At 43.4% G+C, this 21,441-nt stretch overlaps 4 protein-coding genes across 8 annotated transcripts; all 4 read left to right on the top strand.

Annotated features, from left to right (window-relative positions):
* Window positions 1-845: 845 nt before the first annotated feature.
* On the top strand, window positions 846-2,411 carry LOC102709130. Its single transcript, XM_006645640.3, has one exon. It carries the CDS (start codon window positions 921-923, stop codon window positions 2,139-2,141), a length of 1,221 nt encoding a protein of 406 aa, XP_006645703.1. The 5' UTR covers window positions 846-920; the 3' UTR covers window positions 2,142-2,411.
* A 2,481-nt stretch (window positions 2,412-4,892) lies between these two features.
* Window positions 4,893-8,017, top strand: LOC102708854. 3 transcript variants are annotated; one of them, XR_001550816.1, is made up of 3 exons: window positions 4,893-6,193; window positions 7,428-7,554; window positions 7,693-7,781. XR_001550816.1 is itself a non-coding variant. In XM_015840338.1 (3 exons), the coding sequence occupies exons 1-2, from the start codon at window positions 5,023-5,025 to the stop codon at window positions 7,472-7,474; spliced, it is 1,218 nt and encodes a 405-aa protein (XP_015695824.1). In that variant the 5' UTR covers window positions 4,893-5,022; the 3' UTR covers window positions 7,475-7,494; window positions 7,693-7,783. The 3 variants fall into 3 exon arrangements, 2 of the variants coding, with proteins under 2 accessions (XP_015695824.1, XP_015695818.1); XM_015840338.1 differs by having other exon boundaries at window positions 7,428-7,494; window positions 7,693-7,783; XM_015840332.1 differs by lacking the exon at window positions 7,428-7,554 and having other exon boundaries at window positions 7,693-8,017.
* A 420-nt stretch (window positions 8,018-8,437) lies between these two features.
* On the top strand, window positions 8,438-9,988 carry LOC102708576. The gene has a single exon (XM_040520104.1). It carries the CDS (start codon window positions 8,569-8,571, stop codon window positions 9,724-9,726), a length of 1,158 nt encoding a protein of 385 aa, XP_040376038.1. The 5' UTR covers window positions 8,438-8,568; the 3' UTR covers window positions 9,727-9,988.
* A 1,827-nt stretch (window positions 9,989-11,815) lies between these two features.
* LOC107304498 lies at window positions 11,816-16,003 on the top strand. Of its 3 annotated transcripts, none has more exons than XM_015838777.2 (3): window positions 11,816-13,095; window positions 14,992-15,165; window positions 15,685-16,003. In XM_015838777.2, exons 1-2 carry the CDS (start codon window positions 11,919-11,921, stop codon window positions 15,156-15,158), a joined length of 1,344 nt encoding a protein of 447 aa, XP_015694263.1. In that variant the 5' UTR covers window positions 11,816-11,918; the 3' UTR covers window positions 15,159-15,165; window positions 15,685-16,003. The 3 variants fall into 3 exon arrangements, with proteins under 3 accessions (XP_015694263.1, XP_015694254.1, XP_015694258.1); XM_015838768.1 differs by lacking the exon at window positions 15,685-16,003 and adding an exon at window positions 15,266-15,650; XM_015838772.1 differs by lacking the exon at window positions 15,685-16,003 and adding an exon at window positions 15,266-15,650 and having other exon boundaries at window positions 14,992-15,174.
* The last annotated feature ends 5,438 nt before the right edge of the window (window positions 16,004-21,441 follow it).

Below are 21,441 nucleotides of genomic sequence, written 5' to 3'. Positions count from 1 at the left end.
AACTGAAACGAGTAGCCTCTTGAAGATGCTCTTAGAGCGCAATTTCACAACGTATGTCTCCAAATGAGTTTCTATAATTCTGAACTCTGAGTTGCACATTGTACTTATGTAGTTGTAGAGAGGATTTGGATACAATGCATTTTCTATCCTGACCGTAACTAAATACCCATGCTAACTGGTCGATGGAAATCTAGGAGTTCAAATATTAGATTATCTTCAAGAGATTACTTATCTCACGTATCATACTAAATTTTGATAATTTTATAAAAAAAATCCTCCAAAAGACTACCTATTTGACATAAATGACTAAACATGACCCCTCAATAGATAAATCTACACTAACAAGATTGCTATCTGTGGATGGATAATATGTTGGAACGAGTGTATATCAAATTTAGAGTTACAAACCTGACATGAATGGCTAAATTTAAATTTGGAGAGTCAAAGTTCAGTCGTTCTCTTATAGATACTGTGATGTGATACTGTTTTAAAAAAGGGACGCTAAAATGGATAGCTGATATTTCGTGCAGTACTCCATAATTAACGTGCCGGCCGCTGCAGTTGAAATTACATTAGAACTCAATTCAGTTGTATATAGCAGTACCGATGATAAATAAATTTAAATTTCGATCAAGATCATCAGTAATGCAGAATATCGTAGGAAATAAATTTAAATTTCGGTCTATATCAGGTAAATTAATATCCTGCGCCATTTATGCTATGCTGGCTTGCACGGCACAACTCGAACAAGTAACAACCAAACTTGGCTGTCGATCTCCTGGCTCTCGAGTTCTTCTGGCAACTCCAATCTGCTGCCCAAAATGTTCAAACACGAAACCCCAAAATTGATCTCGTATCAGCAGCTACTCGCCTACTAGTACCACCACCGCCACCACCACCTCCTCCATCTCTTCGCGGCCATGGCCGAACTGGAAATGGCGAGGCTGCAGGAGGAGAAGGCGGCAGAGGAGGTGCGGAGGGCGGCGGCGCAGGCGCCGTGGGTGATCCTAGTCTGCGTCCCGCACGTGGTCCACGAGGAGGGCGACTTCCCGCCGGGCAGGGAGCTCCGGTTGAGCCTCGCCGATCCTCCGCTCGCCTCCCGCCTCACCGTGCCGCTCCGCATCGCCCCCGACTGCAAGACCGCCGAGAACTACCCCTACCTCGCCGCCGCCGGGCCTCACGGCCGGCTCCTCCTCTACGCCACCCAGGGGCCCGATCCGGAGCCGCCAGCCCTCGATGCGTTCTACTCTCGGCCGCTCGGCGTGCACCACGGCTTCGACAAGGCCTACTTCGTCCTCGACGCGTACACCCGCAGGGCCTACCGCCTCCCCGACCCCGACGATGACAACTACTACGACACCACTCTGGCTATCCTCCACCCAGGCAACGTCGGCCTCCTCAGCTACTCTACCTGCTACTACGTCGCCGAGCTCCAGCCCGCGCCCGCGGCCGGGACCGCCACGCTCCTCTTGTACTCCTCACTGCACGATATGTGGGACGACAAGGACCTCATCTACCCGCTGGGTGATCGGCCGTGGGGAAGCAACGGCGTGGTCACATACCAGGGCATGCTTTGGTGGGTTGACCTCTCCTACGGCCTCCTCAGCTGCGACGTCGTCTACGGCCTCCCTCCGCTCCTGCACTTCGTCCCGCTCCCGGAGGGCTGCGAGCTCCCCGCAGGCACGCCGGACCTCGAGAAGATCCGCTGCGTGGGGGTGGGCGCTGCCCGGCTGCGGTACGTGCAGATCGAAAAGCGCGACGGCGACCATGTGGTCACCATGTGGACGCTGATCGATGAGCAAGTCGGGACGTGGCATCTCGACTGCGAGGCGAGCTTCAAGGCGATCTGGGACGACGAGGGCTACAAGGAGACCAAGCTGCCGCGGGAGGTCCCCACGGTGGCGCTCATCCACCCCGCGCACACCGGCGACGTGGTCTACTTCTTCCTGCATTCCCGTCTCTTTGCCGTGGACTTGCAGACTTGCAGGGTCCTCGAGTGGCGCTTCTTCGCGATGCTTCAGCCGCCGATGGCTTACCACTCCTCCCAGTTCGTCCGTGCATGGTGGACGCCACCTACGCTTTACTGGGATTCTGGTATGTTTAGCCATGTTGCAATGTTGGTTCGGAACTTGGGATACTAACAGCGTGCGCTGCGAGCAAGCATAGTGCAGTTATCTTGACCCTTGAGCAATATTGGTATCTACTGATGATGAGTTGTTTTGACCTGTTAATGAAGTTAGTTAAGGATGAAATGTTCCATGATTCAGTATAAAAAAAAATCGAATTCATGCACTATCTGCAGTCTCCGATACATCTTCATAGATCATCTGATTACTCCTGTTGTTCTTCATTTGATCTGGGCCGTTATATGTGACTGCATTCACTATACTTTTTGGCAAATGTACTTGAATACTGATTATGGTTTATCTTTCCCCTGTTTTTACCCTGTTTTGTTGTTCATAAGCTCATCATTATCCTTCTACAATAATCCATGTTAGCTCCAGCAGCATCAATCATAGCAGTGGTCGATGAAATAAAATGGGTTGCTGTGTGCTGTGTATATACGCCCCTAGTAAAAAATATCATTTACAATTCAGCATGAATTATCTGCACATGTATGTATGTCATACATTTTCTTACGCCGAATTGATAATTGTGTTGATCAAGAGTTAGGGCCCATTTGTATTGAGAGAATTTTGTAGGATTTTTGGAGGATTGAAATCCATATAAAAAATCATATGAATCAATGTCCTAAAAAAATTACACTACATTATAAAATTTCCTAAAAAAACTTATATATAAAAATTGTCGATCAATTGTATATCGTACCAAATACTCCCTTCATGTTATTGTTGACTTTTATATTTAAAAAAATATAATTATTAATTATTTTATTATAATTTGATTTGTTATTATAGAAACTTTAAATATGACTTATAGTTTTATATTTAAATATAATTTTTAAATAAAACGAGAGGTTAAACGTAGATCTAAAAGTCAACAAATTCATATAAAAATATTAAAAATATGGAGGGAGTACATGTGAATCAATTGATCCCAACAAGCTGCCCAAGTTGATATGTGCGACATTTCCATCCCTGTTTTCTCCTTTGAAGGTTTCAGTGCTCATATATTTCATATGTCAATCTTACTATCTTAAAATACATCTACATATGCCAAAATTTATATTTAAAATTTTGTTATCTTAAAGTACAAAGTATTATTAGAAGGTATCAAATTTTATATAAAAAATATAGTATTTCCTGCTAGTTTTAAGAATAATAAAATTGCTCATATTCATACGAAAGGATTGCTTTTGAACTCTAAGGATCGGCATTCGTCCTAGAACAGTTCAAGGTCACTTACTCCTTGATGATCCGCTCTGAACATCTAATGGCTGGATGGACATACTCACCACATTTCTGTCATGTTGAAGTTCTTGGACAACGTCCTATTCAGCCTAGTTGACTACAAACTTTTACACGTTCACGGCCGCATCCTTTGATGTACAGAAGTAAGGCTCTGTTTAGTTTCTAAGAATTTTCCCCAAAAACATCATATTAAATCTTTAAACATCTAAATAGAGTATTAAATATAGATGAAATAAAAAACTAATTGCACAGTTATGTGAGAAATCCTGAGACAATCTTTTGAGCCTAATTAATCCATGATTAGACATAAGTGCTATAGTGACCCACATGTGCTAATAATGGATTAATTAGGCTCAAATGATTCATCTCGTGGTTTCTGGGTAAGCCGTGAAATTCGTTTTTTCATTCGTGTCCAAAAACCTCTTCCGACATTCGCTCAAATGTCTGATGTGATACCCAAAATTTTTTATTTTCTCAACTAAACACCCCCTAATTGAAAAACTCGTACTATCCTGTTGCGCTGTTTTGGCTGCTGCGTAGCGCGCGGCTAGAGAACACGGCCCCATGGCTGTGTTCTTTGGAAGGTTATTGAAAAAAGATAAAAGATTATATAATTTTGTGATAGCTATTTAATAGTATAAATAATAAAATTAAGGGTACCTATTAGTCAATGGTTTGAAAAAATTGAATCCATCAATCGATTTTGTAAGACGTTGGATTAAAATCGAACGGTAACAAAGAGAAACCAAACAAATTAGCACGTGGGCAACCAACACAAATCTTCAAGCAAATCTAATGGACAAAAAATTCAATTGATGGATGAATTTTTTTTTAAACGAATGACATATAGCAAACCTGTAAAATTATCTACTACAAAGTTTAAATTCTACTTTAAAATATGACCTATGAACTTCTCTACCAAAATATTTTACAAAAATACACCGTTTAATTATTGGAAAAACATGCGCGCAAAAAGACCGTGAAAAATTCTGGAAAAAAATCTATCCTAAATTATGCAGCCTACGAGAGAACTGGAAAAACGAAGCGCTCCAGATATGCCTGACGGACAGCCAATTGAGGTGTCTGCGTCTGCGTCGTCGGGGTGGACGGCTCGACCTCTAAGCGGCCCCCGCGTCGTCCAGACCCCCAGCCGCCCCGCTCTCGCGGCGTGCGCTCCGTCGTGCTTCTCCGCCCATGACAATTGCACGAGCTTTCAGAGCGCCGGCGCGCTATCGGCTCCCTTGCCCGCCCTGTCCATGCCGTCGGCGCCGTCGCGCACACCCAGTATCGCGGACTGCATGCTCGCCCTCCGCTTCTCCCGTTGCTGACTGCGCGTTCGGTGTTCCCAACCCTGACCATTGCGCTTGCGCTCGCGCGATGAACCAACTGCGTTCGCTCCACGAGCACCGCCACCAAGTGGGCCGGCTCGTGCCGTCCACACCTCGACGGGAACGCCACTCCGAGTAGACAATATATATATGACCCGCTATACGCAGCGGCGACACAGGCCGATTTCCCCTCCGTCTCCACGGCCCGCCTATCCCCCAAGCCAAATAGTAAATCCATTCCGCTGCGAAAGAAAATTCCCAAACACCTCCACGAATCTCTCTTTCTCCCTCCCTCGCTCTCTCTCTCTCTCTTCTCTCCGGCCATGTCGGCCGAAGCGGCAGAGGAGAAGGTGGACGCGGCGGAGCCGGAGGAGAACAGGCACTGGGAGACGAAGGACGGGGAGCAATGGGTGGTCCTGGCTTGCGTGCCGCTCGTCGTCCGCGGCAACTACTTCAGCCCGGGCATTGAAAACAAGATCAAGGCCGCCAAAGCTCCGCGCGCCACCCGCCTCGTCGTGCACCGGAGCATCGCCCCGCGCACCAAGACCATCTACGACCACCCCTATGTCGCCGGCGCCGACTGCCATGGCCGCCTCCTCCTCTACGCCACCCTGGGGTACGAGCTAAAGCCGTCGCTCGTCCTCGACGCCTTCTACTCCAAGCCGGCGCCGCCGTTCGACCACCGCGGCGTACCCGAGGCGTACTTCATCTGCGACACGCGCACACACAAGTCCACCCGCCTCAACGACCACGGCTTCCACAACTTCCACCCCGGGAACGCTGGCCTCGCCAGCCTCACGGAGGACATGTACGTCGTCGCCGATCTCAACCCCGGGGTCGGCACCGACAGGGCCTCCCTGCTCATATACTCCTCGGGTTCCGGAAACTGGGAGGAGCATATGGTGGACTACCCGCCGCACCACCGTCCCTGGGGCAGCAACGGCGTCGTCGTGCACCAGACGATAATCTGGTGGGTGGATCTCTCCTACGGCCTCCTCGCCTGCGACCTCCGCATCGAGCCTCACAACCTGCGCTTCGTCCCTCTCCCGGAGGGCTGCGAGATGCCGCCGAGCACACCGGACCTCGACAGGCGCCGGTGTGTGGGGTTCAGAGGAGGCGACCTGCGGTACATGCAGATCCACGAGCGAGTGTTCGACGGCAAACCAATCGTCAGCATGTGGACGCTGATCGATCAGGATGCCGGGACTTGGCGCCATGACTGCGAGGTGCTCGTCAAGGATATCTGGGACGACAAGGGCTACAAGGCGACCAAGCTGCCGCGGGAGGTCCCCACGGCGGCGCTCATCCACCCGGAGCACCCCGGCGACGTGGCCTACTTCTTCCTGCACTCCCGTCTGTTCGGTGTCGACCTGGCCGCGCGCAGAGTCCTGGAGTGGCAGTTCTTCCAGATGCTGCATCCGCCGTCGGCTTACCACTCGTCCCGATTCGTACGTGCCTGGAAGAGGTCGATCTCTTCAGCCAACGATGATACTGGTACGTGATCGTATAATTTTTCCTGATATTTTGTCTTTACTGCCCTTGTGATCTGCTAGTTCGTTCTTTGGCGCCACCTTGAGCAACGAGTCGCCAAATTTGATGGGACATGACTACACGAGTGTCTTGAATCTTAATTAAGCAATCAAATAAAGTACCTAACGATTCAACTAGATTAAGTATCTCTGCTAGGCCTGGTCATTACAATTTTATGCTAATGCACTGGTATATATATGCCATTACATTGTCCGTTTGTGTTGTTCATTTTTGGAATGTTTGTGTCAATAAGTTGACTATATTTTGTTAAAATAAGTTGAATTTATCGCACAATTCAGAGTTTCATAAATCAAGAGTTCTTTCTGACTGACAAGCTGACCGCCTAACATATGTCGCACAATTGAGAGCTTCGGTGAACGCTAGATTATTATCGCCCAGTCTTGCCCTGTTTTCCTGTTCATATTGCTCGTCCTGACTCCGTTTTAGTGACCAGTAGCTGCATCAGAATCTTTCATCGTATCGTTGACATATCAAGGTAGATTAGTGCCTTTTGTTAGTTTGAATCTGTGCTTAGTCAAGCCAAGCACAATTAGTTTGAGTATATATTCTGGATTCTGCCTATGGATTAGTTCGTTAGCACAGAGTTCAAAGTCAGTTTAAACCGGAATTCAGGGTTTATATCAAGTCTCACGCACAAATATGTTGTCTAGCACTCTAGCTTTAATTAGTTTGTATAACAAAAGTTTGCAGTGCTTGAACCAATAAATTATAAGATACTTGAGGAGTTACCGCACCCACTTGAAACTCTTCAATCATACGTTCCATCTTTTCGATTATAATTATAAGCCAAAATTTACATTTCTAACCTTAAATTTGACCTAGATTTTAAGGTTTTTTTATTGTAGTTTATTTTCAGCACTGGCCTTTAGATCGTTACGAACATGTATATAAAAATTTTATTTATAAATTATTTTTTATTTGTAAATATATCATTTGGTTTTTTTCAAAAAAAATCAAACAATCCCATGAAAAATTTCAAGTACTTTGAGGAGGTACTCCGGGCAAGGGCAGGGCTGTGTTCTACGTAAGGGGTTCCAGGAACCTAGTCCAGAATTTTTTTACATAGAGTTTATCTATTTCTATTATATATAATTCTAAACGCATACCCCGTAATAATCTAAACTTGATTCAAGGCATTAAAAGCAAGTGAGTGACATATTCTTCTATTTTGTTATAGGTCCGCCCATGACTGTGAACATAGCACTTCCCGGAACCACTTCATGAACTTTTGAATCGCTTGTTGCGTAAGTTTGTGGCTAGATGCATTTTCTTACCAGGAAGTATTGATTTCTTGGTTACTACATGTGAGTTATTTTTACATTAGGATATGTGATTTTTTTTTTGAATAACAAACGTGTAGAAGACCTCAATTGAGATGCTACTTCCATGGAAGCTAATTAACCTCGTGTGACATTTCCATCATTTTCTTGCTTTTCTTGAAGGTTCTGTCGAACAGAAAAAAGACGATCCTCCGCCTCCAGTGCGGCGTACAAGGAAACGACCAACTAAGTACTTGTGGATCAGGACAAGGGATACACGTTTAAAGGATCGACGTCGAAAAGATCCACGTTGTCGTGGAACCAGAAGGCCATGAGTGTTGCTATAGGGAACATGACGTGTGATCTCTTTTGTTCGTGTACCTTGTATATATATAGCATTGATCATGGAATCGTGTTGGGATATATGTCGTAACACCATTTTTGTTTCCAAGTGTGCAGATCATGTAAACATCACAAAATGTGTGTGGATTATCAATCCGCTTTATATCTGTTGACGCTTTTACTGTTTGCATGTAATCTTTTGCGAGTAGAAAGCTGGTGGACCAAAGGGCGCCGGGGAACTGCAAGTTTCTGCAACGATGCTGCACGGGCATCCCAGATTCCCAGGTTGTGAAATGGTACAGGTCATCGAAGTACCGTACAAACTGCAGATGCATTATCGAGAGGTTTGGGAGAGGTCCATGCCATGGCGCGCCGTCGCGCACTCACGTGTTCGCGTCAGTGCCGCCGCGCTCGCTCGCCATCCCTCGGCCTCGTGCGTGCGGGTTCCAAACGACCCCTTCTCAATTCTAACAAGCTGCCTGCAACAAACTGAGTTCCCTGTACCGCACTTTGAGCTCGAAACGAAACATGCACGACGTACCACTGACTCGCTGAGTCGCCAACAATAAGTACACGAGTGTACGTAACGAGACAGAACGTGACCACCAACACCAACCCCCGTCGCCTCTCTCTCTTTTTCCACGCTCCACGCACGCCAAGATACCCAAACACCAACCCCCCTCCCCCTCCAAAATCGATCCCCCTCGCCGTCCGGTCATGGAAGCGGCCATGCCTGCAACGCCAATGCAACAGGAGGTGATGGCGGCGACGGGGATCAACTGGATGACGGTCACGGAGGACGGGGTCGAGATGTGGATGGTCTTAGCTTGCGTACCACACGTAGTCCAGGACGGCTACTTCAAGCCGGGATACGACAACAGGTTCAAGCTCCGCGTGGCCCCGGGCGCCACCCGCCTCGTCGTGCACCGGAGCATCGCCCCGAGCCGCAAGACCATCGGCGACCACCCATACGTCGCCGACGGCGACTGCCACGGCCGCGTCCTCCTCTGCGCTACGCAGGGGCCCGAGCCGGAGCCGCCCGTCCTCGACGGCTTCTACTCTAGGCCGCTCGACGTGCACCACGGCCTGAGCAAGGCGTACTTCGTCTGCGATACGCGCACGCACAGGTCCACCCGCCTCCCGGACTCCGGCCGCCCCATCCTCCATCCCGGCAACGCTTGCATCGCCAGCACCTCGCGCGACGCCTACCTCGTCGCCGATCTCCATCCCACGGCCGGCGCAGACCACGCCATGCTGCTCTTGTACTCCTCTGCATCTGGAGCCTGGAGCAACCTCGAGCTCAACTACCCGCCGGGGGGCCGTCCGTGGGGCGGCCACGGCGTGGTCGTGTGGCCCAAGGAGATCTGGTGGGTCGATCTCTCGTACGGCTTCCTCGCCCTGGACCTCAACGTCGCACACCGGGAGCTGAGGTTCGTCCCGCTCCCGGACGGCCGCGAGCGGCCACCAGGCACGCCGGACCTCGACAAGACCCGGTGCGTGGGGATGAACATCGGCGAGCTGCGGTACGTGGAGATCGACGAGCGCGACGGCGACCCGATCGTCAGCATGTGGACACTACTCGATGAGGACACCGGGACGTGGAGCTTCGACTGCGAGGCGAGGTTCAAGGCGATCTGGGACGACGAGGGCTACAAGGCGACCAAGCTGCCCCGGGAGGTCCCCACGGTGGCTCTCATCCACCCGGAGCACCCCGGCGAGGTGGCCTACTTCTTCCTCCGCTCCCGGCTGTTCGGCGTGCATCTGCGCAAGTGCAAGGTCCTGGAGTGGCGGTTCTTCGAGATGATGCACCCGCCGATGGGTTACCACACGTCCCGATTCGTGCGTCTCTGGAAGCACGTTCCGGCGTCCCGGTGAACCTAGCTTCTTGCGTAATCGTACGCAAGCCAGGTTCTCCAAACGGCGGAGGCCTCCCAGGCCATCGCCCAGCGGAGCACGGGTATCGCAGTTTTGTGCCATGATATTCGCGATAACTGTGACGGAGAAGCCATCGGTTTGATGATTCATGAATCTGATTGAACGTTATTTCTTTTTACTATTATGATCGAGTTGTCTTAGAAGTTTTGAACAACGAGTAGCCAAATTTGACGCAAAGCGAATTAAAGTGCACATGCCTAAAAAATACCGAAATACATAGACACTCATTTTTTTACTCCAATTTAAACTAGAATTCGATTTCTAATTTTTAATCCTTATGTTTATATACCTATGTTAAAAAATTATATGTGTAAAGATTATATACTTAAAGTTTATATGTGGAGTTTATATGTGGTAACGTTTATATGTGTAAAGTTTTACATATTAGTTAAATAAGTTGTTCGCATGGAGACAATCCGCACGAACATTCGCTAAATAAACTCACTTGGTGCTGTGACCTGCGACTATTTTGGGGTTTATATGGAACATTAGCACCTTTATCTTTTCGCTTCTGATTATACTTACAAACCAAATTTAAATTCTTAACATTAAATTTAGAGTTTATTTCGAGGGTTTTATCTAGTTTATTTTTAAACTTAGCTTTTAAATCGCTAATAACACGTATATAAAAATTTTATTTATAATATTTTTTAGTTGTAAATATGTCATTGAATAAACCAACAAATCATTCCTGTGAGACGGAGGTGCGCACCTGTTAAAGCAACGACGGTTTCACGTCCCGGGTTGCCCAGGCTTTTCGGTGCCAAACCATCATAGGATTAACAATTATGTGATACAAAACACTGCTGATTAAACAATTAAGAGTATATATTATATTTTAATAATAGTTATGCTTGCCTGTCACCCGAACTTTAAATAATTTCGGGCTCCCCCGCTGCGTTAAAGAGCATATTCTATCAAATTTATAGCAGGTTGATGGCATCACTTCATTCGTTCATTTTTGGATGCACCGCGATTACATTGCACAATTTATCTTCATGAGTTGCGTCACTGTGTGTACATATCGATGCCTTCAAGACTTCAAAGTTAGATTCCGCATTTTTTTTAGCTAAAGTGAGATACTGTATACATCATGTTCCATGTCTACGTGTTCATTGACTCTTTGCAATTACGCTTTTATGGGATGTGTAATTGCGTATTCTGACATTTTTCTTGGGCGCATTTGAAATGCTTATTGTTTTCCTGACAAGTTAATTTCCCGATAATTTTGAACAATGGATCTACTCCCAGTTTACACTTTTCAATCTCCCTTAATTAGGGCCATGTTTAGATCTTTCAAAATGACAAAAGTTTTGATCCTTCAAAATGGCAAAAGTACTTTTTGGCGGTCGAAACTTTAGACAGCCTTCGCCATCTGGTGTCTGTGTACAAAGAGTTTTATTTTCACCCCTTTTTTTTAGTTTTTCCCGTCCTGGTACCCAGAGGTACCACTGTTTTTCTACGTAAAACTTGGTATCTATTGGTACCTACTTAAGGATGGTAAAATTGTCTTTTTTATCTTAAGGTACCGGTAACTCGCGGTACCAAAATAATTTTTGATCATTGAATCAAATAGTACATATCCTAACTAGCTAGATCTAATAGTGAGAAACGAGCAAACCCAAACAACCTTTTCGTAGGCGTCCTCGGATTGGCCCGGGGGATCTGGTATGTCGAGGTACCGAAACAAACGAGGTACCGAAACAAAGGACGAGAGTAAAACTCGTGTACAAAACTACAGAGGACGAGAGCTCGCGGAACGCCGTGCGGCGCGGCGGATAGCTAGCTGTTAATTCAGCCAATAATTCGGCAAGCTGTTACAAGAGTATATATGGGTAGATAAGATTTAACGAGCACCAGCCTCTCCTAATACATCGGTAACAACCTATTTTATCCTTACTGACTCACTCACACACGGAGAGTATGCCGTGACCACCAACTTGCGCGTTACTCCAAACCCAACACGCAACCGCAGTCTCTGAGAGTATAAGAACCCCTCCGCCAACTGCCCACAAGCCAAAGTGCCAAACCAAATCAAATCCATTCCCATCTCATCGTTCTCACCCACCACCGGCGACGCCACCGCCGCCACCACCGCTGCTCCGAGCGTGCGTGATCTGGCGAAGGAGCCCATGGACGAAGACGTGCCGTCGCGTGATCCGGAGAAGAAGGGAGATGATCCGGAGGAGGCACTGGCGGCTGCGGCTGCGGCGGCGCGGTGTAGCTCGCCGTGGGTTATCCTACCAGCCATACCGAAGGTGATCCAAGACGAGGAGAAACACCTGGTGCCGGGCACTGATCTGTCGCTACAGTTCGCCGACCCGCCGCGCTCCACCATGCTCGCCGTGTCCCAGCGCATCCAACCCAACCCTTCCCAGTCCAACTTCATCATCCCCTACGTCGTCGACGTCCTTCCCTCCGGGCGTCTCCTCCTCTACACCACCCACGATACGGTCTACAATGGCGCCTACTACATCTGCGACGCGCACACCCGCGTCGCCACCCGGCTCCCTCCCTCCATCGAGAATCCCATCTGGCCGCAGCGAAGCGTCGGGTTCATCGAGAACCCCCGCCTCCGTGGCCACCACCTGGTCGCGCAGCTTTACCCTCCGTATACCACCCAACACAAGACCCTAGTCTACTACTCCACGTTGAGCGGAAAGTGGGACGTGAAGCAACTTGCCTCCAGCCCAAAGCACCAGCGATGGCGCTGCAACGGCGGCGTACTCGCCCACGACGGGAAGCTCTGGTGGGCGGATCTTCCCTACGGCTTCCTCACTTGTGACCCCTTCGCTGACGACGTCCACCTGCGCTACGTCGCGCTTCCGGAAGGCTGCGTCATGGTCGGAGTGGACACCATCGACTCCGACTGGCGTAAGAACCTCGACAAGCACCGCTTCGCCAAGGTGAGCGAGGGTAAGCTGCGGTACGTGCAGATCCATGGCCTCCCGGACGAGCCGATGGTGAGCATGTGGACTCTGGTCGATCCGGAGGGCCCGGCGTGGCAGCTTGAGTACGGGGTGCGGCTAGAGGAGATATGGGGCGATGATAGCTACAAGGAAGCCGGGCTGACGCCGGGCAAGGTCCCCTCGATCGCCCTCATCGACCCCAACAACCATGGCGTGCTCTACTTTCTGCTGGGCGGCTTGCTCTTCGCTGTGGACATGCGCGCGAGCACGAACCGGATCCTGCACTGCGAGGAGTTCCTGCTGGGGGATGGCCTCGAGGTCTGGGACGAGTACAACAACTCCCGATTCGTTTATGCTTGGGATCTGCCTACGACGCTTCTCCGATTGGAGCCTTCGAGTGGTACGTTGTTGGCAAGCATTCCTTTACCCAATTCTGCTTTGTCTCTGAAATGATCATTGCCTTTGTTTGAATTAATGGATGTGTAGTCTTACACTGCTACACAGTTGGAGCCTCATGACCTAATAAAACGAACACTCGCCTAACTAGGATTCCTCGGCTTAGTATCATATTTTTATCATGCGCTTACGTTTCCTAATTGCATTTATATTGACATTGCCATGTTATGTTGCATAGCCATCCTGAGTGGTTGAGCCTACTCTTTTACAGTTTGTCTGTTCTGCAGCATGTTGCAACACTGGCTAACATAGGCCAATGCGTTTAGGCAGTACATCTAATTCAGTGTTCATAATTTTGCAGCATATCGTAGTCGACTGCTGTACAATTTGAAGCCATAGAAATTTTTAAATGTCTTGAATTTTCGATATTCTGTGGTCTTAAGTTGATGGCTATACATGAATATGTATAGCTTCTGTAGAAAGAGTAAACATGTAATTAAGAAGCCAACACAGTTCATGTTCTTCACTGCTAGCAGAATACATTCAAGATGTCACATACTGTTTTTGGTTAGGAATACTGTAGATGTTCAGTGGTTAGACGTGGCCAACTGATGAGCGATGATATAGTTGATTATATGTTCTTCTCGACTCAACAAGCTATAACTCCTGGATTTTATATTATAAAATATTTTGGTATATCTAAATTTATCCATAAATCAATATATATGTTTTATGTATGCATCTTATTAGCATCTATATGTATTTAAAACTAACTAAAAAAATCTTATAACGTGTAATGGATGTAATATTATTTAATTTTCATGGACAACATGTCCATCACCTTTTGACTTACGTACACCCTTTTTTTTCTTCTGTTTGTGCTTATAAACCAATATTTAAATTTTCAATCTTAAATTTAGAGTTGATTTTAATATTTTTTTATTGTAGTTTATTTTTTAGCCTTGACTTTTATATTACTAAGAACACGCATATAAAAGTTTTATTCATAAATTATTTTTCGTTTGCAAATATATCATTTAGTTTGTTTTTATGAAAAAGTCAAACAAATCACCCGGTAAGCTTAATCTGTGTATACGGTAACTGCTCTATGATACTTTCACTATAGCATCTTAATCGGTAATACTTGTATGGCAACATTTTTCTTTGAGCAATTTTACAGGCCAACAAAAAGTAACGAAAAGTACCTCAGGTACCAGTACCTCGCGGTACCAAATTATTTCTGATCGTTGGATCTAACAGCGCATATCCTATTGAGCTAGATTCAATGGTGAGAAATGATTTGATACCTTGAGATATCGGTACCTCGAGATACTTTTTGTTGTACCGGAGCGAATCTCTTTTTCTAAACTAGACATGTATGCTTGTGGTCTTATTTGATCTGTGCCATTATGATACATTCTGCGTACAGTCGGTCAGGTACAATTTTACAGAACGATAATTTGCTGTCATGCATATAGTTTGATTTGATATTTTTATTCGTGAATCTAATCAATTGAGACGATTAACCAAATAAATAATAACAATTTTACACTTCTTAAAAAGTACCAAGAGATACAATTTTTTTATGTAAATTTTGGTACCTCCTAGTACCATAGGTACTAGGTACCAAATTTTATATTAAAATTTTGGTATCTCAGGTACCTTCTTAAAGACCGTAAAATTACTTTAATCGGTTTTAATTATTCCTTGGACGATGCAGATTACCAAATAAAAACCTGCTTTCAAATTAATTACTCCTACTATTGCTATTTGACGTCGTTGTTTTCAGTTTTTATGGTTCTCTGATTCTCTATGCGCAGGCTTCTCACATTTACTAACATAATTTAACAATTTGTTACTTAAATGGAGTTATTTCAAGGAAGTTGGTCATGTTTGACAGGTGATGAGATGCCAAAATTGACTAAGGAGATGACGAGTTTGTCTAAGGATTTGGCTTTCATGATGAGTCTGGTGAAGTCGATGAAGAATATCCAGGTATCCGCTTCAGGATCTGAATCATCATCTCAGCCGTCCGTTGATGCGAGTGACCAGAATGAAGAAAAGTGAATAAAAGGTTAGATTGGTGAGGCCGTGCTACCGTTATATACCAGGCTGGTTTATCTGGAGAGTATTCTCCTTCTAACGTCTGCTTACGAAATGCTATTGTTTTCCAGATTACACTGGCTTGTAGCAAGTGATCAAGATCTGTATACTCATCTGCTTTGTTGTCCGCCTGGAGCAAATGGCGTATCAGCATGATCTCTTAAGGAACTAGAAACACTCAGCACTGCTCTCAGTTACTGAATTCTAAAATGGAAATGTGATCGAAGTTTTGTAGCTTTTAGCCTTTCTCAGCTCTCTTAGGGATACTTTGGTAGCTGGCGAGTGTTTCTTTCCTGGATGCGTTTTCTGCCTGTGAATTGTGAATGTGGATGAAAACGAATTAACCCTTCGTATTGTATTGTCCCTCTGGTTATATGTTTTTCCAGTCGGTTGGAATGTTGCATTTTGTCTTTTGGTCATTGGTTTAATTTGTTGCATCGTTCTCGTTTCCTGTCCTTTTCTCTCTGATCTATCGTGTTGTTGGTGGCAGTGACAGATTGTATTCTACGGGGCAAAAAGATGGCGTTGGTGACGTTGATTTGGACTAAGTACAGTCTGTTGCGGTGATCACGAGCTACACTGAGACCGAGGTATTTGGAATAATAAATGGTCAACGACAAAAGTTTTAGTGGTAAAAATTTTGGTATTGCATTTTTGTAAGTTACTGTTTAGAGAGGCATGTAAAAGTTACTATTTTTTGGTAAAAGTGAGAGATGGTCCGCGTCCCTAGACACTTTTTGGTGAAATTTACTACTCTAGACTCTCAAATGCCAAATGCAAAGTTGTCATTTTCTTACCTTAGTGTTTAGATCCATTTTACCCAAAAATGCTTCAAAGTGACAAAACTTTTACCATTTAAAAAGATCTAAACAGAACGCAATAAGCATCGGCAATCTAAACCTTTTTGCTCCACGCCGCATGCAGCAGAGCACACCGGCGGCCACGAGGCCAATGCGACAAAAATGAACGACACATGGGCGTGGCATACTGGCATGGCACCCCCGACGCTTGGAAACCGGAAACTCATCCCACCGCAACTAGAGAAACGCAGCAAGCTGATGTCACATGGTTTATATGTCAATTAAATAGCTATCAAAAATATATATATATAAAATATAGATTCATATGAGTTATATCACTTCACAAATATAGTTAAATTTAATTTCTATCAATAATTAACTACAGTAAAAAATATAAAAAAATAAGATAGATTAATATAAATTATATCATTTTACTAACATATAAATTTAAATTCAACTTCTGCCAATAATTAACCACCGTGCGCACCAACGCATGCAACCCACTCATCACCCGGGTTACAGAGCAACACCGACTCACCGAGCGCGGAAGGCTGCCCCAGGCCCACGTCTCTGCACGTACAGACCAGACTGCACTGCATATGTACAGTAGGATACGAGAAATTGTTTTAAACTCTCGAGGGATATCTCTCACATATTATCTAAATATTTATAAAAATGTGAAAAAATTTATGAAAATAGGTTAATATGTAATATATCGCTACACAAACATACAAGTTAAAATATAACTTTTATGATCCATAGTAACAATAACAAATATATGATTACGAGGATGTGTTTATTATTCATAGTTTAATTTATTATTTTTGTTATGTATTGTAAGAGTCATATTTTAAATTACACGTTTGTGTAGTGATATATCACATATTAATCTATCTTTATAATTTTTTTAATATTTTTTAATAATTATTTAAATAGCATGTAATAGCCGATAAGCCGATGGGACGCACCTCAAGAGCTTGGAATGCACGCTCCGTGGGATATGGGAATGGTGCCGCGCAAGAGAGGAGCTGCCCCCTGCTCCTCGCTTGGCGTGCCTGCTCAAAAATCTATTTTTAATGAGCACCTTTGTGTGCACTGACCATTTTTAGACCATTTAATATATCTTAGATCTTATGGTTGATAATTTGTATGGGAAAGAACTTATAATAAAAAATAAATAGTATGTCTTGCATGGTATTAATATAATGTTTTGAATATGCATGGTGAATATTAACATAATATCATATACTACAGTGCTTTATAAGTTGAATGTGACGTGAAAGAACATATTCATGCAAATTCCACTCAGTAGAACATAATTATTCACAAAATTCTTATCTACCATTTTTCTAGAACAAAATTTAAAACTTTCATGAGACCTTCTCCTAATTTTGAATTAGACATCAAACAGAAATTCTCATATGTCAAAATCAATGATTTCTAATTAAAACTACACTTGAAATGATGAATAAAGCCAGATATTTGAATCATATTTCTTTGACTCTCATGTTTTACAAAGTTTAAGAATTTAAACTAAAATATATGCAAACCATTAATGATATAATAGGCTAATGTTGCTAATATGGTTATCTTGATTTCTGCCATGTGTAGTCATGTTTGGAAGTGCATAAGTGCATGTACAAAGGTGATGTGTTTATTAGCTGACGCTACTAATTATCTCGCAAGCAAATTTGGTGACGTGTAGGAAAGAGAGAGAAGCACAGAGAAAAATTGTTCTTATGCATGACAACGGCTTAAAGTTGACTCTTAGCATTTATTAAAGCAAATTTTGTTGTATGAGTGTGAATAAAAAGGAAAGTAGTGTAATAAAAATATCTTATTGTATTAATGAACAAAGCATTACTGACTCTATCATTATATGTATCATTATAAAATAGATTCTTGTTACTGATATGCATTAAACAAAAGTCCATATTGGCTCTACTTTTAAACATGCCCTAATGTGTGGTAGCCCTTTCCTTTTGTGCTATTTCCTTATTAATTGAGACCTAAAAGTATATTTTTATTATAACAATAATAATAATAATAAATTGTTGAGATTAGTTTGAATCTCTTACCTCCGTGGAGGCACTGCACGTACATCTGCACGATTTATCATTTCTACGTTTGCATAGAACCCCTGATTTGGTTTGCTACCAATACCGTACCAATGATAGCGATCCAAAGTTTTGCATAGAAACCGCTGATGATTCGGATTGCTAAGAGTGGTGGCAATTACTACATCCGTTTTATATTACAAGACTTTCTAGCATTATCTAAATTCATTTATTTATGAATGCATATAATTTATATATGTGTCTAGATTCATTAACATCCGTATGAATCTAGACAATGTTAGAAAATCTTACATTTTTAAACAGGGTGAGTACCAGTAAACTGCTTTTTTTACTTATATAAGAACTATTGACTCAGACCGTTATTACCGGTGGTGGTCTAGTTAAAAAACATGATTAATTAACTAATACATCTTGGATATCAGATCGTATTCCTGTGGTAGGGACCCCAGTACAGCGGTGTCTTACATCTGGTTTATCATGAAATCCACACAAAACTAGAAAAAGATTTTGTAAAAATAGGACTCTAATTGTGATGTTTCGTAAATTTGTCACCGAGCCCGTATTTCATTATCTCATGCCGTACATCTGTAGATTATATTGTGCGTAACTCCTTGGAATGCCCATTAATTATTCCATGCATTGCACGGTTCAATGTTTAACTGCATTATCTCATGTGAATACCTGCGTTCGAAATTTCCGGTTCTTCGATCACAAAAAGCCGCATGTCTTTTTTTTTTCTTTTGTGGTGGTGCCAATTTTGCGGAGTTACAGTGCACCTCATGTACGAGCTCAAACATTGGTTGTATTTACCTCTGTATTTTCCCTGTTCACTGCGTTTGTGTGATGAGTGCTGGAAGGGGAATTTCACGGGCTGGAATCAGACTGACCAGAGAAAATTAATGTGAAGGCTTGTTTTGCGCAACTTTTTTTATACTGCGATCTTTTTCTCTCCGAATCACGGTTGAAGATGAGATCGAAGGCTTGTTTTGCGCAAGTTTTTTTATCCTGCGATCTTTTTTGTCTCTCCGAATCACGGTTGAAGATTTGCACACTTCGACACTTGCACACAAACGCACACAGCGAGAGAGAAGGGAACCAACTGGGTACAGTGCGATTTTGTTGTTTGGTTCGAACTTGGAGCAAATCTTTTTCCCTTTGTCGAAAGGCTGCCATCGGTGGACGGAGACGGCAGGTGCTGGAACAAGCATCCATCGGCTGGCACGCTGATACCGAGCGCGCCAAAGGGAAGAAGGACCCATGCGTTGCGTTGTGACGCGCGAGCCTTTTGCTGCAACGTCCCAACAAACGAAGGCCTGTTTGGTTCCCAACAAAATTTGTTTAAACACTAATTAAAAGTATTAAATATAGATTATTAATAAAATCTACCTTATATTTTAGACTATTTTACGAGACGAATCTATTAAGTCTAATTAGTCTATAATTAGAGAATGTGATGTTGCAGTAAATATTTACTAATCATGGTTTAATTAGGCTTAAAAAATTTGTCTAATGAAATAGCTTGATTTATGCAATTAATTTTGTTATTTAATACTTCTAATTAACGTTAAAATATTATAAAAAAATCTCTATCTAAATAGCCACGAAGTCTATGCGTTACGTGTCCTGCCGCCTTGAAAAAAAGAGCAGAAGTCCTGCAAACTGCAAGGCTGCAACCTGTCAAGTCAGCAGGCTTCTCTGAAATCCCTGCACCAGCCAGCCGTTGTGTGGACACCGTAGTACAGTGATCTTCCCGTAGTCCGAGACATTTTATATTTTATTCATGTACTAGTCCCTGTTTAGAGTCATTTCAAATAATAAATGATAAATAAAAAAAGTTTTGGCATTATATTCTTTTAAGCTAGTGGTTAGAGATATGTAAAAATTGCTATTTTTTTGGCAAAAATAAGAGGTGGTCCGCGCCCCTATGCACCTTTTGGTGAAATTCGCTACTCTAGAGTGCCAAGTGCCAAAATACAAAGTTGTTTTTTTTTTACCATAGTGTTTAGATCCATTTTACTAAAAAGTGCTTCAAAATACCAAACTTTTGACATTTTGAGAATCTAAAGAGGGCCTCTGTTAAAAAAAGGTATTTTATACATAGACCCTTCGAAAATACTTAGGCCCTATTTAGAGGCATTTAAAATGTTAAATGACAAATGACAAAAGTTTTGGTGGCAAAAGTTTTGCCATTTTGGAGTACTTTTTGGTAAAATGTATCTAAACATTAGGGTAAGAAAATGGCAACTTTGTATTTGGCATTTGGCAATCTAGAATAGCAAATTTCGCCAAAAAGCGCATAGGGACGCGGACCACCTCTCACTTTTGTCAAAAAATGGCAACTTTTGCATGTCTCTAAACACCAAGGCAAAGTTGCCATTTTTTGCCAAAAGTAAGAGGTGGTCTGCGTCCCTATGCACTTTTTGATGAAATTTGCTACTCTAGACTGCCAAATGCCAAATGTAAAGTTATTATTTTATTACCCTAGTGTTTAGATTCATTTTACTAAAAAGTGCTTTAAAATGATAAAACTTTTGCCATTTTGACGGATCTAAACAGGGCCTTAGTTAAAAATAGACCATTATCTTAGTGTTAGAGTCCCACGTCCAGGTGTCTACAACAATTGTGCCGACACCTTCACACCGGCACTGACTGCGACGCGGATTCAGTGACATTGCACCGTGACATTATCGGTGGCATTCTATCACTGACATGCGGGTCCCATGTGGGTCTAGGCATATACAAGGCCCATATGTCAGTGACAGAATGTCACCGAAAATGTCACGGGACAATGTCACTGAATCTGGATCCCACAGACTGACGTTGAGGAGACCGAAGTATTTATAAATAGATCACTATAAAGCTTAAAAATAAATGAATTTATATAAAAACACAATCTACCTTTTCTCCTACTTATGTTTATAAACTAAAATTTAAAATTTTAATCTTAATTTTAAAGTTATTTTGTATTTTTTTATCATAGTTTATTTTGTAGTATGGCTTTAAGATTACTAATAACACACACACATATATATATGAAGCTTCTATTCTACTACCAGATATAGCTACTCCCTTCGCGTGTAAGGTGCAGAAACATCTCTATATATATTTCTTCTCTCTTCCAACAAAAAGTACAAACTCTATACATATAGTTATATCATTCACATGAGATTTAATAATGTTGATACTTTCTATTGGGTGGGAGCAGAAACAGTTATGAAAATATTTTTCATCATGAACATGCGGGAGTAGCTACACCTGCTAGTAAGATCTAATTTATATATATATATTATTTATAAATTATTTTTTTTAGAAAACATGTCGTTAGGTTTTTTAGGAAAAAAACAAATGATCACCCGTAAGTCCTCCATA

The sequence above is a fragment of the Oryza brachyantha genome, chromosome 1 (genome assembly GCF_000231095.2).
Source record: "Oryza brachyantha chromosome 1, ObraRS2, whole genome shotgun sequence".
Taxonomy (NCBI): domain Eukaryota; kingdom Viridiplantae; phylum Streptophyta; class Magnoliopsida; order Poales; family Poaceae; genus Oryza; species Oryza brachyantha.
This window is presented reverse-complemented; position numbering and strand designations above follow the sequence as displayed.